General features: G+C 53.3%; 2 protein-coding genes and 1 long non-coding RNA gene across 3 annotated transcripts in view; 1 reads left to right on the top strand and 2 right to left on the bottom strand.

Moving 5' to 3' along the window:
- Nucleotides 1-677: 677 nt before the first annotated feature.
- On the bottom strand, nt 678-2,502 carry LOC144247738 (uncharacterized). Its single transcript, XR_013341292.1, has 3 exons — nt 2,390-2,502; nt 1,529-1,694; nt 678-801 (listed from the first exon to the last, which is right to left on the bottom strand). It is a non-coding gene; the product is annotated as an uncharacterized LOC144247738 (long non-coding RNA).
- Nucleotides 2,503-3,502: 1,000 nt separating this feature from the next.
- Nucleotides 3,503-14,371, top strand: R3HCC1 (R3H domain and coiled-coil containing 1). The gene is made up of 9 exons (XM_077789243.1): nt 3,503-3,561; nt 4,626-4,750; nt 5,595-5,732; nt 6,273-6,964; nt 7,835-8,238; nt 9,079-9,251; nt 10,917-10,987; nt 12,470-12,565; nt 14,142-14,371. Exons 2-9 carry the CDS (start codon nt 4,656-4,658, stop codon nt 14,288-14,290), a joined length of 1,818 nt encoding a protein of 605 aa, XP_077645369.1. The 5' UTR covers nt 3,503-3,561; nt 4,626-4,655; the 3' UTR covers nt 14,291-14,371.
- The window catches only part of LOXL2 (lysyl oxidase like 2), a 55,354-nt gene continuing 51,507 nt past the window's right edge, over nt 12,919-16,765 (bottom strand). The window contains exon 13 of the mRNA XM_077789242.1: nt 12,919-16,079. Within this exon, the coding sequence (XP_077645368.1) occupies nt 16,000-16,079 (80 nt within the window). The 3' untranslated portion in view covers nt 12,919-15,999. The remainder of the gene's footprint in view (nt 16,080-16,765) is intronic.

Here is a 16,765-nt window from a genome sequence, read left to right as displayed (position 1 = left end):
AATGAGGGAGCAGGAGAAAATCCTCAACACTCTCCTGGTTTCTGCTGCTCCAGATCCTCCTGTCCCGAGGCTGTTCCATCCCTTTTTGCTTTATTCTCCCTCCAATTCCCTTCCTCCTCCATTTCATTGCGGATCCTCCTCCGGAGCCGCCTCATTTTCACCCTCTGGAAGTTTCTGTCCCATCCCAGGGGTCAGGAGCAGCGCCCGGGCTCCATCCCTGCCCTGACCGTGACTTTTGAAGGATTTTTGGTCCCTGCCTGGTTAAACCCGGCTCATCCCCGGGAATCGCAGACATCCTCAGCTCCCCCTCCCCGGCAAACAAAGGGAGAAATCAGCCAGCGCTAATTAGAGAGCCCAGGGCTAATTACAGAGCACCGCTGGTAATGAAATAGAGCCCAGGGGAGCAGAGCCCTCCCGGGATTTTTCTGGGACAGGATTCCGCAGCATCCACGACATCTCCCTGTGGGACAGCCAGAAGGATTTTGGGGCAATCCAAAGCAATCCCGAGGTTTTTCAGGCTAATTTAGAGAAGGAATTGTTGGTCTGAGATGGGAGTGATAACCTGGAACCCCTCAAATGACTGAGTTAATCTGAACGCTGCTGTAACGTTGATCATATTTATAATTCCAGGTGTTGCGGGGTGCTTGGAACTCCTGGCTTGGCAGCAGGAGGGAATGGGAGCGCCCAGCTTTTCCCAAAACCGTTTTGGAAGTTTCTTGATACTTGTGGCAGAATTCTGGGGTTTGTAAAGGATTGGGGGAAACCAGCCAGCTCGGTGTGCCCGTGATGAACAGGGTGAACCTGCAAAGGAGAGACAGCAGAGAGAGCGAAGTGACCCTTTTTTGTGTCCTATGTTTAATTATTTAATGACATGAGTGTGTTTAATTCTTGCTGTGCTGTCCTGCAGCAGCTCTTGTTAGCGTTCAGGAGCACACAGGTGTGATTTTATCTGCAGGTGCTTTTATTGAGAGCTCTGGGAACCAGGGGTGCAGACCCAAATCTGACTCCGACACGGCTTTCGAGCTGAACATATTTTATATTCTGTCCTTATATAACTTACATATTAATTATTAAACTTATATTGTTCTATTGTATACATTGACATGAGTTTCTCGTGATCTTAGGTCCCCTGACCACAGTTTCTCATGATTATACTTATGATTAAACAGTAATTACATTCAATTACTAAACAATCATCCCATCTAACAATTATATCATTTACCATGTACAGGTGCAGTTCTAGCAAGTACAAGTTCTCCATGTGCTCAGGGTGTTTATTTTTCCAGGGCCAACTGAGCTTAATTTTCCTGTTAACCCTAAATCCCCATGATTTTAAAACCCTTTTACTGTCACTCTGACGCAGCAGCCAGGGCCCGGCAGCAGGAGGGACCAGGTGGTGACAGAGCCAGCCCGAAAGCTGCCGGGCCCCGGCAGGAATCCCAGTGGGTTACAGACATTCCTGGGGCAAACTGGGAAACGGGAGCAGCTCCAAACTGGGGCTGCCTTTGGCACAGGCCCCCTTGTTTACCTGGCTGCAGGATGTGCCTCCTTTTCCCTTTTTTTTCCTGCACAGGATTCCTCTGTAATCCCACCAGGAAGCATCTTCCTCCTCCTCCTCTTCTCCCATTCCAAATTCCACACTCAGGTGGGTGGAATTATTCCAGTCTGGGGCAGGATTTGTGCCTGATCCTGCTCTGTAATCCCAAAAAAAAAACCCCAGGTCACTTCTGGAGCTCTGGATGTGCCATGGGGACCTGGGGACAGGTTCTGGGGTTTTTTTTTGGGTGAGGAGCAGAGAGGCCTGAGAAAAGTGATATTTGCAAAAGAGGGAAAGGAAGAAAAGCATCAAATCCACGTGGAAGTCAGCAGATAGAGGAGACAAATCGGAGATTCCTCCTAATCCAAAGCATTCCGTGATTTTAATGATCTAGGCTGGGGCAGGCTGGGACAGTGTGGGAATTAACCCTGTGCAGGTGATGTGGAATTGTGCTGCTTTCCCAGCTGGAATTGCAGGGATGGAACTGGGATGGAGAGGGACGGAACTGGGATGGAGAGGGACGGAACTGGGAATGGAGAGGGACAGAACTGGGATGGAGAGGGACAGAACCGGGAATGGAGAGGGACGGAACTGGGAATGGAGAGGGACAGAACTGGGAATGGAGAGGGACAGAATTGGGAATGGAGACGGAACTGGGAATGGAGAGGGACAGAACCGGGAATGGAGAGGGACGGAACTGGGAATGGAGAGGGACAGAACTGGGAATGGAGAGGGACAGAACTGGGATGGAGAGGGAGAGAACTGGGAATGGAGAGGGACAGAACCGGGAATGGAGAGGGACGGAACTGGGACGAGGGAGAAGAGTCAGGACAGGCCGAGAGGAGCCCGGACCAAGCGGGACGAGCCGAGACGGAGACGGGCACGGAAAAGCCGCGATCAGGCGGGAGGAGCCGGGACGGGACGGGACGATCCAGGACAGGGCGGGAGAAGCCGGGGCCGAGGAGGAGGAGCCGGGATTGAGGAGGAGGAGCCGGGATTGAGGAGGAGGAGCCGGGATTGAGGAGGAGGAGCCGGGATTGAGGAGGAGGAGCCGGGATTGAGGAGGAGGAGCCGGGATTGAGGAGGAGGAGCCGGGATTGAGGAGGAGGAGCCGGGGCCGGGCGGGAGGAGCCGGGACAGAGCGGGAGGAGCCGGGACAGAGCGGGAGGAGCCGGGATTGAGCGGGAGGAGCCGGGACCGAGGAGGAGGAGCCGGGACCGAGCGGGAGGAGCCGGGACCGGGCGGGAGGAGCCGGGGCCGGGCGGGAGGAGCCGGGACCGAGGAGGAGGAGCCGGGACCGAGGAGGAGGAGCCGGGACCGAGGAGGAGGAGCCGGGACCGGGCGGGAGGAGCCGGGACAGAGCGGGAGGAGCCGGGACCGAGGAGGAGGAGCCGGGACCGAGGAGGAGGAGCCGGGACAGGGCGGGAGGAGCCGGGGCCGAGGAGGAGGAGCCGGGACCGAGCGGGAGGAGCCGGGACAGGGCGGGAGGAGCCGGGGCCGAGGAGGAGGAGCCGGGACAGAGCGGGAGGAGCCGGGACCGGGCGGGAGGAGCCGGGATCGGGCGGGAGGAGCCGGGACCGAGCGGGAGGAGCCGGGATCGGGCGGGAGGAGCCGGGATCGGGCGGGAGGAGCCGGGGCCGAGGAGGAGGAGCCGGGGCCGAGGAGGAGGAGCCGGGGCCGGGCGGGAGGAGCCGGGACCGAGGAGGAGGAGCCGGGACCGAGGAGGAGGAGCCGGGGCCGAGGAGGAGGAGCCGGGACCGAGGAGGAGGAGCCGGGACCGAGGAGGAGGAGCCGGGACCGAGGAGGAGGAGCCGGGACCGAGGAGGAGGAGCCGGGGCCGAGGAGGAGGAGCCGGGACCGAGCGGGAGGAGCCGGGACAGAGCGGGAGGAGCCGGGACCGAGCGGGAGGAGCCGGGACCGAGGAGGAGGAGCCGGGGCCGAGGAGGAGGAGCCGGGACCGGCCGGGAGGAGCCGGGGCCGGGCGCAGGCGCCGCACCGGATCCGCTGCTCGGCCGGGCCTGGCGGTGCGGGCGCGGGGGGACCCCGGAGCGCGCGGGAGGAGCCGGGGGGACCCCGGGGTGCGGGGCCGGGGGGCGCGGGGGACCGGGGGTGCGGGGATGGGCGCGATGGGGGCTCGGGGTTGGGGTGGTGATGATGAGGAGGAGGATGATGATGATGGTGGGGACAGGAGGCAGCACGTGGCGCTGGGGCTGCGCTGGGAGAGGGGCGGCAGGGGGATGCAGGGGCGGGATGGGGGGCTGGGGGCGCCCTGGAAAGGGGGACAGGGGGATGCGGAGGTGCTGGGGATGCCCAGGCTAGCGGGAAATGGGGATTCCCAGGGCGGGGAGGGATTTGGGGATGCCCAGGGCAGGGGGTGGCGGGGTGCAGACGGAGCCAGCGGAGGGGCGGGGGAGATTTGTAGGGGATGCTGAGCGCCCATGGGCGGGGGTTTGTGGCTGTTCCACACCCCACGCGTGTCCCTGTCCCCCCACGCGTGTCCCTGTCCCTCCCCGCGTGTCCCTGTCCCCCCACGTGTGTCCCTGTCCCTCCACGCGTGTCCCTGTCCCCCCACGCGTGTCCCTCTCTCCACGCGTGTCCCTGTCCCCCCACGTGTGTCCCTGTCCCCACGCGTGTCCCTGTCCCCCCACGCGTGTCCCTGTCCCTCCCCGCGTGTCCCTGTCCCCCCACCCGTGTCCCTGTCCCCCCACGCGTGTCCCTCTCTCCACGCGTGTCCCTGTCCCCCCACGCGTGTCCCTGTCCCCCCACGCGTGTCCCTGTCCCCACACGTGTCCCTCTCTCCACGCGTGTCCCTCTCTCCACGCGTGTCCCTCTCTCCCCGCGTGTCCCTGTCCCCCCACGCGTGTCCCTGTCCCCACGCGTGTCCCTGTCCCCCCACGCGTGTCCCTGTCCCCACGCGTGTCCCTCTCTCCACGCGTGTCCCTCTCTCCCCGCGTGTCCCTGTCCCCCCACGCGTGTCCCTGTCCCCACGCGTGTCCCTGTCCTTCCCTCCACCCGTGTCCCTGTCTCCCCGTGTGTCCCTGTTCCCCCACGCGTGTCCCTGTCCCCACGCGTGTCCCTGTCCCCGCAGCCGCCCCTCTCCGCGCTGGCTCTGCGCTCCATGGACGGCGTTTTCCTGTCGCCCAGCGAGGATGAGTTCGTGGGCAGGATCGCGGAGGAGCTGCAGCAGTTCCTGGAGCAGGGGCAGCACCAGCGGTGGGTCCCGGCCCGGGCAGGACCCGCGGCTGCCCGGAGACTCCGGGCTCGTGGTTTTTGTCGTTTTTCTGGGGTGAAACCGGCAGCGTTTGGGGTCTGGATGTGGAGATCCACGTGCTGGGATCTCCTCTCCCGGTCACGCCTTCAGGCTGGGCTTTGGGCCCTTGGTGCTTTTCACTGCTCATCCTGGCTCCACCTGGATCTGTTCCCAAATCCAGCGACCTTTGGAGCCCAATCCCGGGTGGCAACGCTGAGCTGAGCTCCCTGCCGGCCTGTCATGACCTTAAATATTTGTTTCGGTGCTCTTTTTTTTTTATAAAACGTTTGGCAGAGAAATTCCGTGTGCTGTTGTCAACCGTGTGGCAGCAGTGACATTGAGCGTGGAGTTTATTTATCCATTCTTGGTTTATTCCCGGTTTCCGTGTGGGAAATGGATTTGTAGAGAAATTTTGAAGTTTGACAGAAGGTTTATGTAGTATATATTTGTATATAAATTTTGAGATAAATATCCATTTAGAAATGTTGCGGAATAAGAGAGATATTAAGAGAGAAATGAAATTAGACTCAGCCTGGGAGGGAGGGGATCAAAAGCAGCTTTCTGCTGGTGCTTCGCATACGGATACAGCAGGAATGAGAGTCCAGGAAAGGTCTTGGGGGTCAGGCATTCCCAGCCTCCCCGCTCTCCATTTGATGTGTAAAATGTATGTGGGAAGGCATAAATGCTCTATATAATATCATCAAGTCCAGCTTGGCTTTTTTTCTGATTTAAATCCCGTGCTGGGGTTAAATTTTTCCAGCATTCCCATCCCTTCCTGCACGTTTCTGGTGCTCTCTCTCCTTTCAGAGTGCTGCTGTTCCCGCCCCTGTCCAGCCGCCTCAGGTACCTGATCCACCGCACGGTGGAAAACATGGAATTGCTCAGCAGCTTCTCGGTGGGAGAGGGCTGGAGGAGGAGGACGGTCATTTGTCACTCGGCCGTCAGGTGAGCCGAGCCACGGAACCCTGGAATGGTTTGGAAGGGACCCGAAACTCATCCCAGTGCCAACCTTTGTCACCTTCTGGGGACGCCTCCCACTGTCCCGGGCTGCTCCTTGGACACCTCCAGGGATCCAGCGGCAGCCACAGCAGCTCTGGGAATTCCATCCCAGCCACTCACCGCCCTCACAGCCAGGAATTCCTTCCCAAAATCCCATCCATCCCTGCTCTCTGGCAGTGGGAGCCATTCCCTCTGTCCTGTCCCTCCATCCCTTGTCCAAATCCCTCTCCAGCTCTCCTGGAGCCCCTCCAGGCTCTGGAAGGGGCTCTGAGCTCTCCCTGGAGCATTCCCAGCTCTCCCAGCCTGGCTCAGCCAGGCTCCAGCCCTCGGATCGGGCACAAAGCCACCGTGTCCCATTGAAGTCTCCATTACCAGTGGCACCTCCCAGACCCTAAGGAGATTTTCCCTGGGGGAATTCGCTCCTCCTTTTCCTCTGGCAAACCCCACATCCCTGGGTTTCCCCCTGCTCCCCTCTCGCCATCCCAGGCTTCCCAGCGAGACCTCGAGCGACCAAAAGCCCGGGAGCGGCGCGGGCCGGCCGCGGGGCGCGGCGCAGCCCTGGGGCCGGGGCGGCCGCGGGGCCCGGCTGCGGCACCCCGGGGACACCCACGGGGACGGGCCCCGCGCCCCCGTGGGCTCGGGCAGGATCACCAGGCCGCCCAGGAGGAAGCCAGACAAAGCCCCGTACGTGCCCAAAGGGATCTCGCAGAGGAAAAAGGCCAATTGGAGGGAGAGGGAGGCAGAGCCCGACGGGGATGCGGCGCCTGGAGGTGAAAACTGCCCCAGGAATTCCAGCCGGGACGCCCAGCAGGAGCTGGGCAGGGCTGGGGGCGGCCCCGGGAAGCAGCAGGAGCCTGAGGATGTGCCAGGAAAAGGCAGCGCTGAGCATCCTCTGTGTGATGAGAAGGTGCCTAAGGATTCAGGGAATAGCCACGATTCCTGCGAGCAGGAAAGCCGGGATAAGGACTGTTCCCATTCCCCGACTGCTGCACACAGTGAGCACCCACCCGAAGCAGCAGAGCAGGAGTCCAGCCACGCCAGCGCCGCCGTTCCAGAGGGCAGCGAAGTCCAGGGCCAGCTGCAGGAGGAGAAGCAATCCAGGCGGGATTCCGGAGGGTCGGAGCGTGGGAAAAGCTCCAGCCCTTCGGAGAACCACGGTGGCAGCAGGACAGAGCTGGGTGTGACAGAGGTGACTGCGAGAGACCAACCTGGGACAGATCTGACCACGAGAGCCCAGCCTGGGGCAGATCTGACCACGAGAGCCCAACCCAGGACAGATCTGACCACAAGAGCCCAACCCGGGACAGATCTGACCACGAGAGACCAACCCGGGACAGATCTGACCACGAGAGACCAACCCGGGACAGATCTGACCACGAGAGCCCAGCGTGGGGCAGAGCTGACCACGAGAGCCCAGGCTGGGGCAGATCTGACCACGAGAGCCCAACCCAGGACAGATCTGACCACGAGAGACCAACCCGGGACAGATCTGACCACGAGAGCCCAGGCTGGGGCAGATCTGACCACGAGAGCCCAGCCTGGGGCAGATCTGACCACGAGAGCCCAGCGTGGGGCAGAGCTGACCACGAGAGCCCAGCCTGGGACAGAGCTGACCACGAGAGCCCAGCCTGGGGCAGAGGTGACCACGAGAGCCCAGCCTGGGACAGATCTGACCACGAGAGCCCAGCCTGGGGCAGATCTGACCACGAGAGCCCAGCCTGGGACAGATCTGACCACGAGAGCCCAGGCTGGGACAGATCTGACCACGAGAGCCCAGGCTGGGACAGATCTGACCACGAGAGCCCAGGCTGGGACAGAGCTGACCACGAGAGCCCAGCCTGGGGCAGAGGTGACCACGAGAGCCCAGCCTGGGGCAGATCTGACCACGAGAGCCCAGCCTGGGACAGAGCTGACCACGAGAGCCCAGCCTGGGGCAGAGCTGACCACGAGAGCCCAGCCTGGGGCAGAGCTGACCACGAGAGCCCAGCCTGGGGCAGATCTGACCACGAGAGCCCAGCGTGGGCCAGCCCAGCCCGTGGCAGTGACAGACCCAGCCCTGGCAGAGTCCCCACTGCTGGAAACACAGACCCTGGAGAGCAGCAGGAGCCGATCCCCGCCGGCAGAGCCGGGTTCCAGGAATGCCGAGGAGGGCCGGGGTGATCTCGGTGAGCTGGGCAGCCCCGGCGCTGGCCAGGTGGAGCAGAAACCCCTCCAGAAGGTTCTGGAAGGCCCAGGTGAGGCTCTGGCTGCTCCTGAGCTGCTCCGTGGTGACGATCCCGGCGCTCCCGGGCGGATCTGCGGCAGGAAGGCGCCCGGGGAGGAAGAGGAGGACAAGGAACGCTCGGATGTGGCCGAGGCGCTGTGGAGGGGCCTGGATTCGGCTGCAGGGGACAGGGAGGGGACAAGGCAGAGCGGCCTCGAGGACGACTGCACAGCAGAGCTCCTGGCAGAGGTGACTTGAGGGAAGATCTGGGGAGAGAGGGGGAGGAATTGCTCCCTGGAGGAGATTCCATGTCCTGGGTGGAGATCCCATGTTCTGGGTGGAGGGAATTGTTCCTTGGGTGGAGGGAATTGCTCCCTGGAGGAGATTCCATGTCCTGGGAGGAGATCCCATGTTCTGGGTGGAGGGAATTGCTCCCTGCAGGAGATTCCATGTTCTGGGAGGAAGGAATTGCTCCCTGCAGGAGATTCCATGTCCTGGGTGGAGGGAATCTCTCCCTGCAGGAGATTCCATGTTCTGGGTGGAGGGAATTGCTCCCTGGAGGAGATTCCATGTTCTGGGAGGAGATTCCATGTTCTGGGTGGAGGGAATTGCTCCCTGGATGGAGGGAATTTCTCCCTGCAGGAGATTCCGTGTCCTGGGTGGAGGGAATCTCTCCCTGGAGGAGATTCCGTGTCCTGGGTGGAGATTCTGTGTCCTGGATGGAGGGAATCTCTCCCTGGAGGAGATTCCATGTCCTGGGTGGAGGGAATCTCTCCCTGGAGGAGATTCCGTGTTCTGGATGGAGGGGATCTCTCCCTGGAGGAGATTCCATGTCCTGGGAGGGGATTCCATGTTCTCGGTGGAGGGAATTGCTCCCTGCAGGAGATTCCATGTTCTGGGAGGGGATTCCATGTTCTCAGTGGAGGGAATTGCTCCCTGGGTGGAGGGAATCTCTGCCTGGAGGAGATTCCATGTCCTGGGCGGTCAGGTGGGGTTGCAGTGGCCGAGGTGAGGATTGGCCTCCGAGGGGGTGAAGCTCCAGCCTGGCTCGTGCTTTCCGTTTCCAATCCTCGCTTTGGATCTTCCCAGATCATCGGGAACCTGACGCTGAAGGACATCAGCATCGAGAGGATCAGCGTGGATTGTTCCAGCTACGGAGAGGCCCAGCTCAGCGAGGGGGACTTGGGCCACGTCACCGAGATCTACGACTTCCCCTCCTCGCTGAAAACCGAGGATCTGATGGGAATGTTCTCCGATTTCCAGTGAGCCACGCCGGGAGTGAGCAGGGCAGGGAGCGCGGTCCTGGACTGGAGTTTCACCTTCCCCTCTCTGTGCCTCAAAGGGGCTTTTCCTGCACTTTAATCCTGGTTTAAAGCCCAATTTTATTCCAGATTTGTGGAATTTAATCTCACCTCTCTGTGCCTCAAAGGGGCTTTTCCTGCAGTTTAATCCTGGTTTAAAGCCCAGCTTTATTCCAGATTTGTGGAATTTAATCTCACTTCTCTGTGCATCAAAGGGGCTTTTCCTGCACTTTAATCCTGGTTTAAAGCCCAGCTTTATTCCAGATTTGTGGAATTTAATCTCACCTCTCTGTGCATCAAAGGGACTTTTCCTGCAGTTTAATCCTGGTTTGAAGCCCAGCTTTATTCCAAATTTGTGGATTTTAGTTTCACCTCTGTGTGCCTCAAAGGGGCTTTTCCTGCAGTTTAATCCTGGTTTAAAGCCCAGCTTTATTCCAGATTTGTGGAATTTAATCTCACCTCTCTGTGCATCAAAGGGGCTTTTCCTGCACTTTAATCCTGGTTTAAAGACCAGCTTTCTTCCAAATTTGTGGAATCTAATCTCACCTCTCTGTGCATCAAAGGGGCTTTTCCTGCACTTTAATCCTGGTTTAAAGCCCAGTTTTATTCCAGATTTGTGGAATTTAATCTCACCTCTCTGTGCATCAAAGGGGCTTTTCCTGCACTTGAATCCTGGTTTAAAGCCCAGTTTTCTCCAGGGCTCTGGCACCCAAAATCTGGATTTTAGTTTCACCTCTGTGTGCCTGAAAAGGGCTTTAAAGCCCAGCTTTATTCCAAATTTGTGGATTTTAGTTTCACCTCTGTGTGCCTCAAAGGGGCTTTTCCTGCACTTTAATCCTGGTTTAAAGCCCAGCTTTATTCCAAATTTGTGGAATTTAATCTCACCTCTCTGTGCCTCAAAGGGGCTTTTCCTGCACTTTAATCCTGGTTTGAAGCCCAGCTTTATTCCAGATTTGTGGATTTTAGTTTCACCTCTCTGTGCCTCCAAGGGGGTTTTCCTGCACTTTAATCCTGGTTTAAAGCCCAGCTTTTCTCCAGGGCTCTGGCACCCAAATTCTGGATTTTAGTTTCATCTCTGTGTGCCTCAAAGGGGCTTTAAAGCCCAGCTTTATTCCAAATTTGTGGATTTTAATTTCACCTCCGTGTGCCTCATAGGGGCTTTTCCTGCAGTTTAATCCTGGTTTGAAGCCCAGCTTTATTCCAAATTTGTGGATTTTAGTTTCACCTCTGTGTGCCTCAAAGGGGCTTTTCCTGCAATTTAATCCTGGTTTTAAGTCTCTTTATGAGATTTCACCCCAAAACCACTTCATAAATCCCTTGGTTTTTATTTTTGTGCCTGGGAAAAACTGCAGAAATGTCAATATTTTGGTGCTGGGAGCCAACCCCTGAAACGGAGGTTGGGCTTGAGAAGAAAAGCAGAATTTTGGGGTAATTTCACATTGTGGCCTCGAAAAGGGCACATTTCATATCCCTTTTCCCTCTTTTCCTGCCCTTTCCCCCTGTTTAAAATGGGAATGATGTTTTGGGAAACACCAAAAAACACTGAAAACCCCTCGTGGGGCTGCTGGGTGTTATTGGGGCTTCGTTTTTCTTGGCTTTAATTCAAATTATTCCTTTTTCTTGCAGCGAGGGCGGCTTCAAAATCCAGTGGGTGGATGATACCCACGCCCTGGGAATCTTCTCCAGCCTCTCCGCAGGTATTTGGGGTGGGATGGAGGCACCCAGAGCTCCCAGCCCCTTCCCAGTAATCATAGATATTATTAATATATTATATCAATTAATATTACAATAATTAATGCATTATTAATATTATATTATATATATATATGTAATATATATATAATGTAATAATGTATAATATATATCATATAAATCCCACTGCAAACTGAACCAGTTTGCAGTGGGATTTATATGATATATATAATACATTATTACATTTTATATATTATTATATATTTATATTAGATAGAATATATTTATATAAATAGATTATTATCTGATAATGATAGGGTTATAATCTAATAATCTGATTTTTTTGGGGGTTAATTCCAGCCCTTTGTGTTCCTTGCAGCGTCCCAAGCAGGATGAATAGGACGGGCAGTGGAATATTCCCTGTACCAACATAGAATCTGATAATAATCTAATATGTATTTATAAATATAAATATAAATATATATTATGCATAATATTATATAATAGAAAATTTATGATAATATATAAAAATATAATATATATTATATATAAATGAGATATAATATATAAAATATTATTATTGCTTATAATATAATAATAATGTATTATTTATATATTATATATTTATATTATATATATTACATGTATTATGACATTTTATATATTATAATATTATATATTAATATAAATATGTTATTATCTGATAGTAATTTGATTACAATCTAATAATCTGGTTTTTGGGGTTAATTCTGGCACTTTGGGTTCCCCGCAGCATATCCCAAGCAGGATGAATAGGATGGGCAGTGGAATATTCCCTATTCCCAGTGTTCCATAATCTGATTTTTGGGTTTAATTCTGACCCTTTTGTTCCTTGCACAGCGTCCCAAGCAGGGTGAGCATTCCCAGGTTTCCATAATCTGATTTTTGGGGTTAATTACGGCCCTTTTGTCCCTGCAGCATCCCAAGCAGGATGAATAGGATGGGCAGTGGAATATTCCCTATTCCCAGGGTTCCATAATCTGACTTTTGGGGTTAATGCAGCGTCCCAAGCAGGATGAATACTCCCAGGGTTCCATAATCTGATTTTTGGGGTAATTCCAGCCCTTTTGTCCCTGCAGCATCCCAAGCAGGATGAATAGGATGGGCAGTGGAACATTCCCTATTCCCAGGGTTCCATAATCTGATTTTTGGGTTTAATTCTGACCCTTTTGTTCCTTGCAGCATCCCAAGCAGGATGAATGCTCCCAGGTTTCCATAATCTGATTTTTGGGGTTAATCCCAGCACTTTGTGTTCCTTGCAGCATCCCAAGCAGGATGAATAGGACGGGCAGAGGAACATTCCCTATTCCCAGGGTTCCATAATCTGATTTTTGGGGTTAATGCAGCGTCCCAAGCAGGATGAATAGGACGGGCAGAGGAACATTCCCTATTCCCAGGGTTCCATAATCTGATTTTTGGGGTTAATTCCGGCCCTTTTGTCCCTGCAGCGTCGCAGGCCCTGGGCCGCCGTTACCCCTGCCTGAGGATCCGGCCCCTGATCCACGCCTCCAAGCAGGCCAAGCTCAAGGCGCTCCAGAGACCAAGTAAGCTCCCAAATTCCCAAAATTCCAAATTCCCAAATTCCCCAAATTCCCCCCAGTTTTCTTGGATTTCCCGCTCCCGACTGCTCCAGGTGACAAATTCCTATCCAGGACCAGTTGTTTGTCCGGTTGGGGTTTGGATGGATTCCTGGCACTGAGCTGTGCTGTGGAATTTCGCTGGAATTCAGATTTAATTTTATTTTTTATTTTTTTGGTGTAATTTGCTGCTCTTTCGGGCAGTTGGAAGGGAAGGGTTGTGCTGGAATTGGGATTTTTTTGGGAGGCAAAGCATCCGATTCCCCAGGAATTTTCTTCTTCCCTCTCCCCCTGGCAATCCAAAGGAGACAAACCCAATCTTGTGGTTGGATAATTTTATTCAGGAAGGAGAAATGGTGAAGCTGAGCCATGAACATCAGTGGATTGATTACCATTGATTGATGATTGATTGATTGATTGATTGATTGATTGATTGATTTCATTGCCTTTCAATCAGATTGATCAGGTCCAGTTGCCACAGGAAAGCAAAGCAGCAGCAGAGACTCTGAACCAACAATTCCTGGGATTTTCCAGCTCACTGCAGTCAGAATAAATTCCAATTTTAATGCTTTAAAGGGACACTGTCACAGCGACCAATTCCTGAGTTTCAGCACTGCTGCATTTAAAGGAAACATCCAAAAATTTGCTTTATTTGCATCTCCCCTTCATCTGTTTTTTCATTTATCCACTATTCTGAATCACGTTAAATGAAAATAAAATTATTTTAAATTAATTATTAATTTATTAATAATTAAATAGAATAATTAAACATAAATCCTGTTGGTATCCAGTTTCAATTGATTATTTTCCAAACGCAAATTTGGATTTGAATTAGCTGACAGTGTCTCTTTTTAATTTTTTTTAAATTATGTTTTGTTTTTCTTTAATGAATGAAACTTCTGGAAAAACAAAGTCCCCCCTTGCTGTGTAGATAACAACTTCAAATTGATGAATAATTGATTAATTAATCCCCAAATTATTGTGAGCTTGGTGAAATTTTGGTGGATTTCCTTGCAGATGGAATTGCAGCAATCCAGAAAAAAATGGAAGGCACTGACCAAGGGGCTTCCCAAATAATCTGAAATATTTAGATATAATTTAAAATGCAGAAATTTATTTTTTTTTTAATTTTCCTTGCTGTTTTCCAAGGATTTTGGCAGCTGGTTTTGAGGCATTTCAGTTGGATAAATGGATAAATTGCCTGGGTTTGCATGGAAAGGGATGGGATGCTGGGAATTTTGCCAATTCACAGGGATGGGACGTTGGGAATTTGACCAGGAAGAATTCCTGGATTTTTCCACACAGCAGAAGAACCCTCAACCTTTATGGTGACCAAACAATCCCACTGAAAACCGTGGAATTCCATCCTAAAAAAAAAATAAAAAAACAATTTATCCGCCGAGACGGAAAGATTTGATGTCGATAAACGAATAAAACAGCGGGGAAAAAAAAGCTGATTTTTTTGGGATTTAACCACGAATTTCTCCTTGACCAAGGTGTAGCTGGGTAAGTTTTTTCCCATTTTTCCCAATTTTTTCCCTAGAATTGCTGCAGCTGGGGAAGGAGAGGCCGCAGACGGACACGGCGGTGGCCAGGAGACTCGTGTCCCACGCCCTGGGCTGGAGGCACAGGCAGCACGAGCCCACAGGGACTGAAGTTTTCCAGCCAGAATCCTTGGATCAGGAGGAATAATTCCCAAAAAAACCCCCCAAAAAACCCCAAAAAAAGGCTGTAAAGATGAGCATGGCTGTGCTATTAAATGCATGCAGAGCAGGCAGCGCCACGGGGGTGTTCCTTTATGGATCAGCTTGGGAAAGTTGGGAATGGGAATTCTTGTTGGGTTGTTTTTGTTTTTGGAGCCCTGGGAAGCGCTGGAATTCTTTGTTCGCCTGCAGGAACGAGGTGGTTTCTTTATTCCTTATTCCTGCTCTGTTTTCTAACAAAAAGTAGGCGTTAAGAGTAAGAAAATCTGAATTTTTGGGGGGCCAAAATTCAACTCTAAACAAGGGCGGGAGTTCAAAAATCTGTTCCACGTTTGTTGTAATGTTGTTCAGAAAACTGACAGGCAGTGAATTCAAGTTTTAGGGAATTCTTTCCTTATTATAGAGTTTCAAGAGCCTAAACTTCCCTGTTGGTGAGGAAAGTTGGGATCTGCTCATTAGGGAAAAAAAACCTCCAGAATTTGCCTGTGTTGATGTGCCCAGAGCTGGGTTTAAAATGAGCTTTTCACCCCCATGCCAAGCTCTGCTGGTGCTCCAGTCTGGAATTCTGAGGGAGAACTGGAATTTTCCAATTGCCAGGAGGTTAAAACCCTTTGCCAGCTGGAGAAATGACAAATGCTCAAAATATTTCTGCATTTTTAAGCCTCACAAACATCCCTGTGAGCTGGGGTTTGGGGGAAGTTTGCAGCCAGTTGGAATCCCTGTGGAATCAGCTGGAATTCCAGGTAATTTTGATTGTAGGAGAGGCGGAAAACCCCCAAACTTCCAGGAATTCTGAGGAGAAATACACCAAGGCCTTCTAAAGTGATTTTTTTCTTTTTCCAGGGAAAAGGTTTTTATTGGAGCTCTGTAGCAAAGTGTGTCCTCAAACAAACAGAGGAGAACTGGGAATTCCCACAGAGGCAGAAATTCCCTCTGCGAGGTGCACCAGGATAATTCATCCTTGGAAAAAAAAAGATGGAATATCCAGGCAGGAGGGATGGGCACAGCAGCTGGTGGCTGGAGGATCCCTGTGGGATGGGAATTCCCAACCCAGAGGCCTCATCCTTGGGAATCTGCAGAGTTCTGGGTGCTGAGGGGTTGCTTCAGGGAGCTTTGATTCCCTGTGAGATTCCCTGTGAAATTCCACGTGAAATTCCCTGTGAAATTTCCACATTCTGCTGTTTGCTCCCCTCCGGAGCGTTGGATCCAAGTGTTTCACTGCAGTATTAAATTCAGCTTTACACTGTTCTGCTCACAAAAAGCTGCTCCTTTTTTCCTTTTTTTTTAAAAAAAACCCCAAAAATTTCCTTTTATTTCCTTGCTAAACGGAGTCAGTGCTGAGGAGGAGTGCAGGAAGCAGCAGCACAAACGGGAGTGGAAAAGAGCTGAAAATTCCCAAATAATGCCTTGGAAATGAAGGATGAAGGCACTTCGGGGTGGTTGGCACCCAACCTGAGGAGAGGAGTGCTGCAAAATGTGGGAGGAATCTTTGGAATGGTGGAGAGCTGGAGCTGAGGAGAGCTGGAATTGCAGGAGGCACCGAGGGGTGGCCTGAGCACCTAAACTGGGGAGGGAGAGGCTTCTTCAGGAATGATTCACCCGGAATTCAGAGTTTTGGTGGAGGCTGGATTTCCTGGGGTGCAGTGGTTCGGGAAGGGCCGGAGCAGGAGTCCTGGCTTCCTTAAATTAGTGGGAATTCTACCGGGCAGACACGTTGTTATTTGTGAGTCCCCTGAAGTGGTCGAACTTCTGCTCCGTCTCCTCGCTGAAGGAACCACCTGGAGAGGCCACGGGAGGAGCAGGGGGTGAGCAGGGGAGGGAAAAGCCTTGGGAACACGGGGAGAGCAGGGGGAAAACCTTGGGAAAACCCTTGGGAACATGGGGAAAACCTTGGGAACACGGGGGGAGCAGGGGGTGAGCAGGGGAGGGAAAAGCCTTGGGAACACGGGGAGAGCAGGGGGAAAACCTTGGGAACACGGGGAGAGCAGGGGGAAAACCCTTGGGAACACGGGGAGAGCATGGGGAAAACCTTGGGAAAACCCTTGGGAACATGGGGAAAACCTTGGGAACACAGGGAGAGCCTGGGAAAACCCTTGGGAAAACCCTTGGGAACATGGGGAGAGCATGGGGAAACCCTTGGGAAAACCCTTGGGAACATGGGGAGAGCCTGGGAAAACCCTTGGGAACATGGGGAGAGCAGGGGGAAAACCTTGGGAAACCCTTGGGAACATGGGGAAAACCTTGGGAACATGGGGAAAAGCCTTGGGAACACGGGGAGAGCAGGGGGAAACCCTTGGGAAAACCCTTGGGAACATGGGGAAAACCTTGGGAACACAGGGAGAGCCTGGGAAAACCCTTGGGAACATGGGGAGAGCATGGGGAAAACCTTGGGAAAACCCTTGGGAACATGGGGAAAACCTTGGGAACACAGGGAGAGCCTGGGAAAACCCTTGGGAAAACCCTT

The sequence above is a fragment of the Lonchura striata genome, chromosome 32 (genome assembly GCF_046129695.1).
Source record: "Lonchura striata isolate bLonStr1 chromosome 32, bLonStr1.mat, whole genome shotgun sequence".
Lineage (NCBI taxonomy): Eukaryota > Metazoa > Chordata > Aves > Passeriformes > Estrildidae > Lonchura > Lonchura striata.
Note: the sequence above shows the minus strand (reverse complement) of the source record. Positions and strands in the feature narration are given on the sequence as shown.

Excerpts from the sequence above, each read along its gene's own strand:
- R3HCC1 (XM_077789243.1), top strand. The coding sequence starts at position 4,656 with ATGGACGGCGTTTTCCTGTCGCCCAGCGAGGATGAGTTCGTGGGCAGG. Across the intron at positions 6,965-7,834 it reads TGGCAGCAGGACAGAGCTGG|ACCCAGCCCTGGCAGAGTCC; the intron begins GTGTGACAGAGG and ends TGGCAGTGACAG. Across the intron at positions 12,566-14,141 it reads CAAGGCGCTCCAGAGACCAA|AATTGCTGCAGCTGGGGAAG; the intron begins GTAAGCTCCCAA and ends TTTTTTCCCTAG.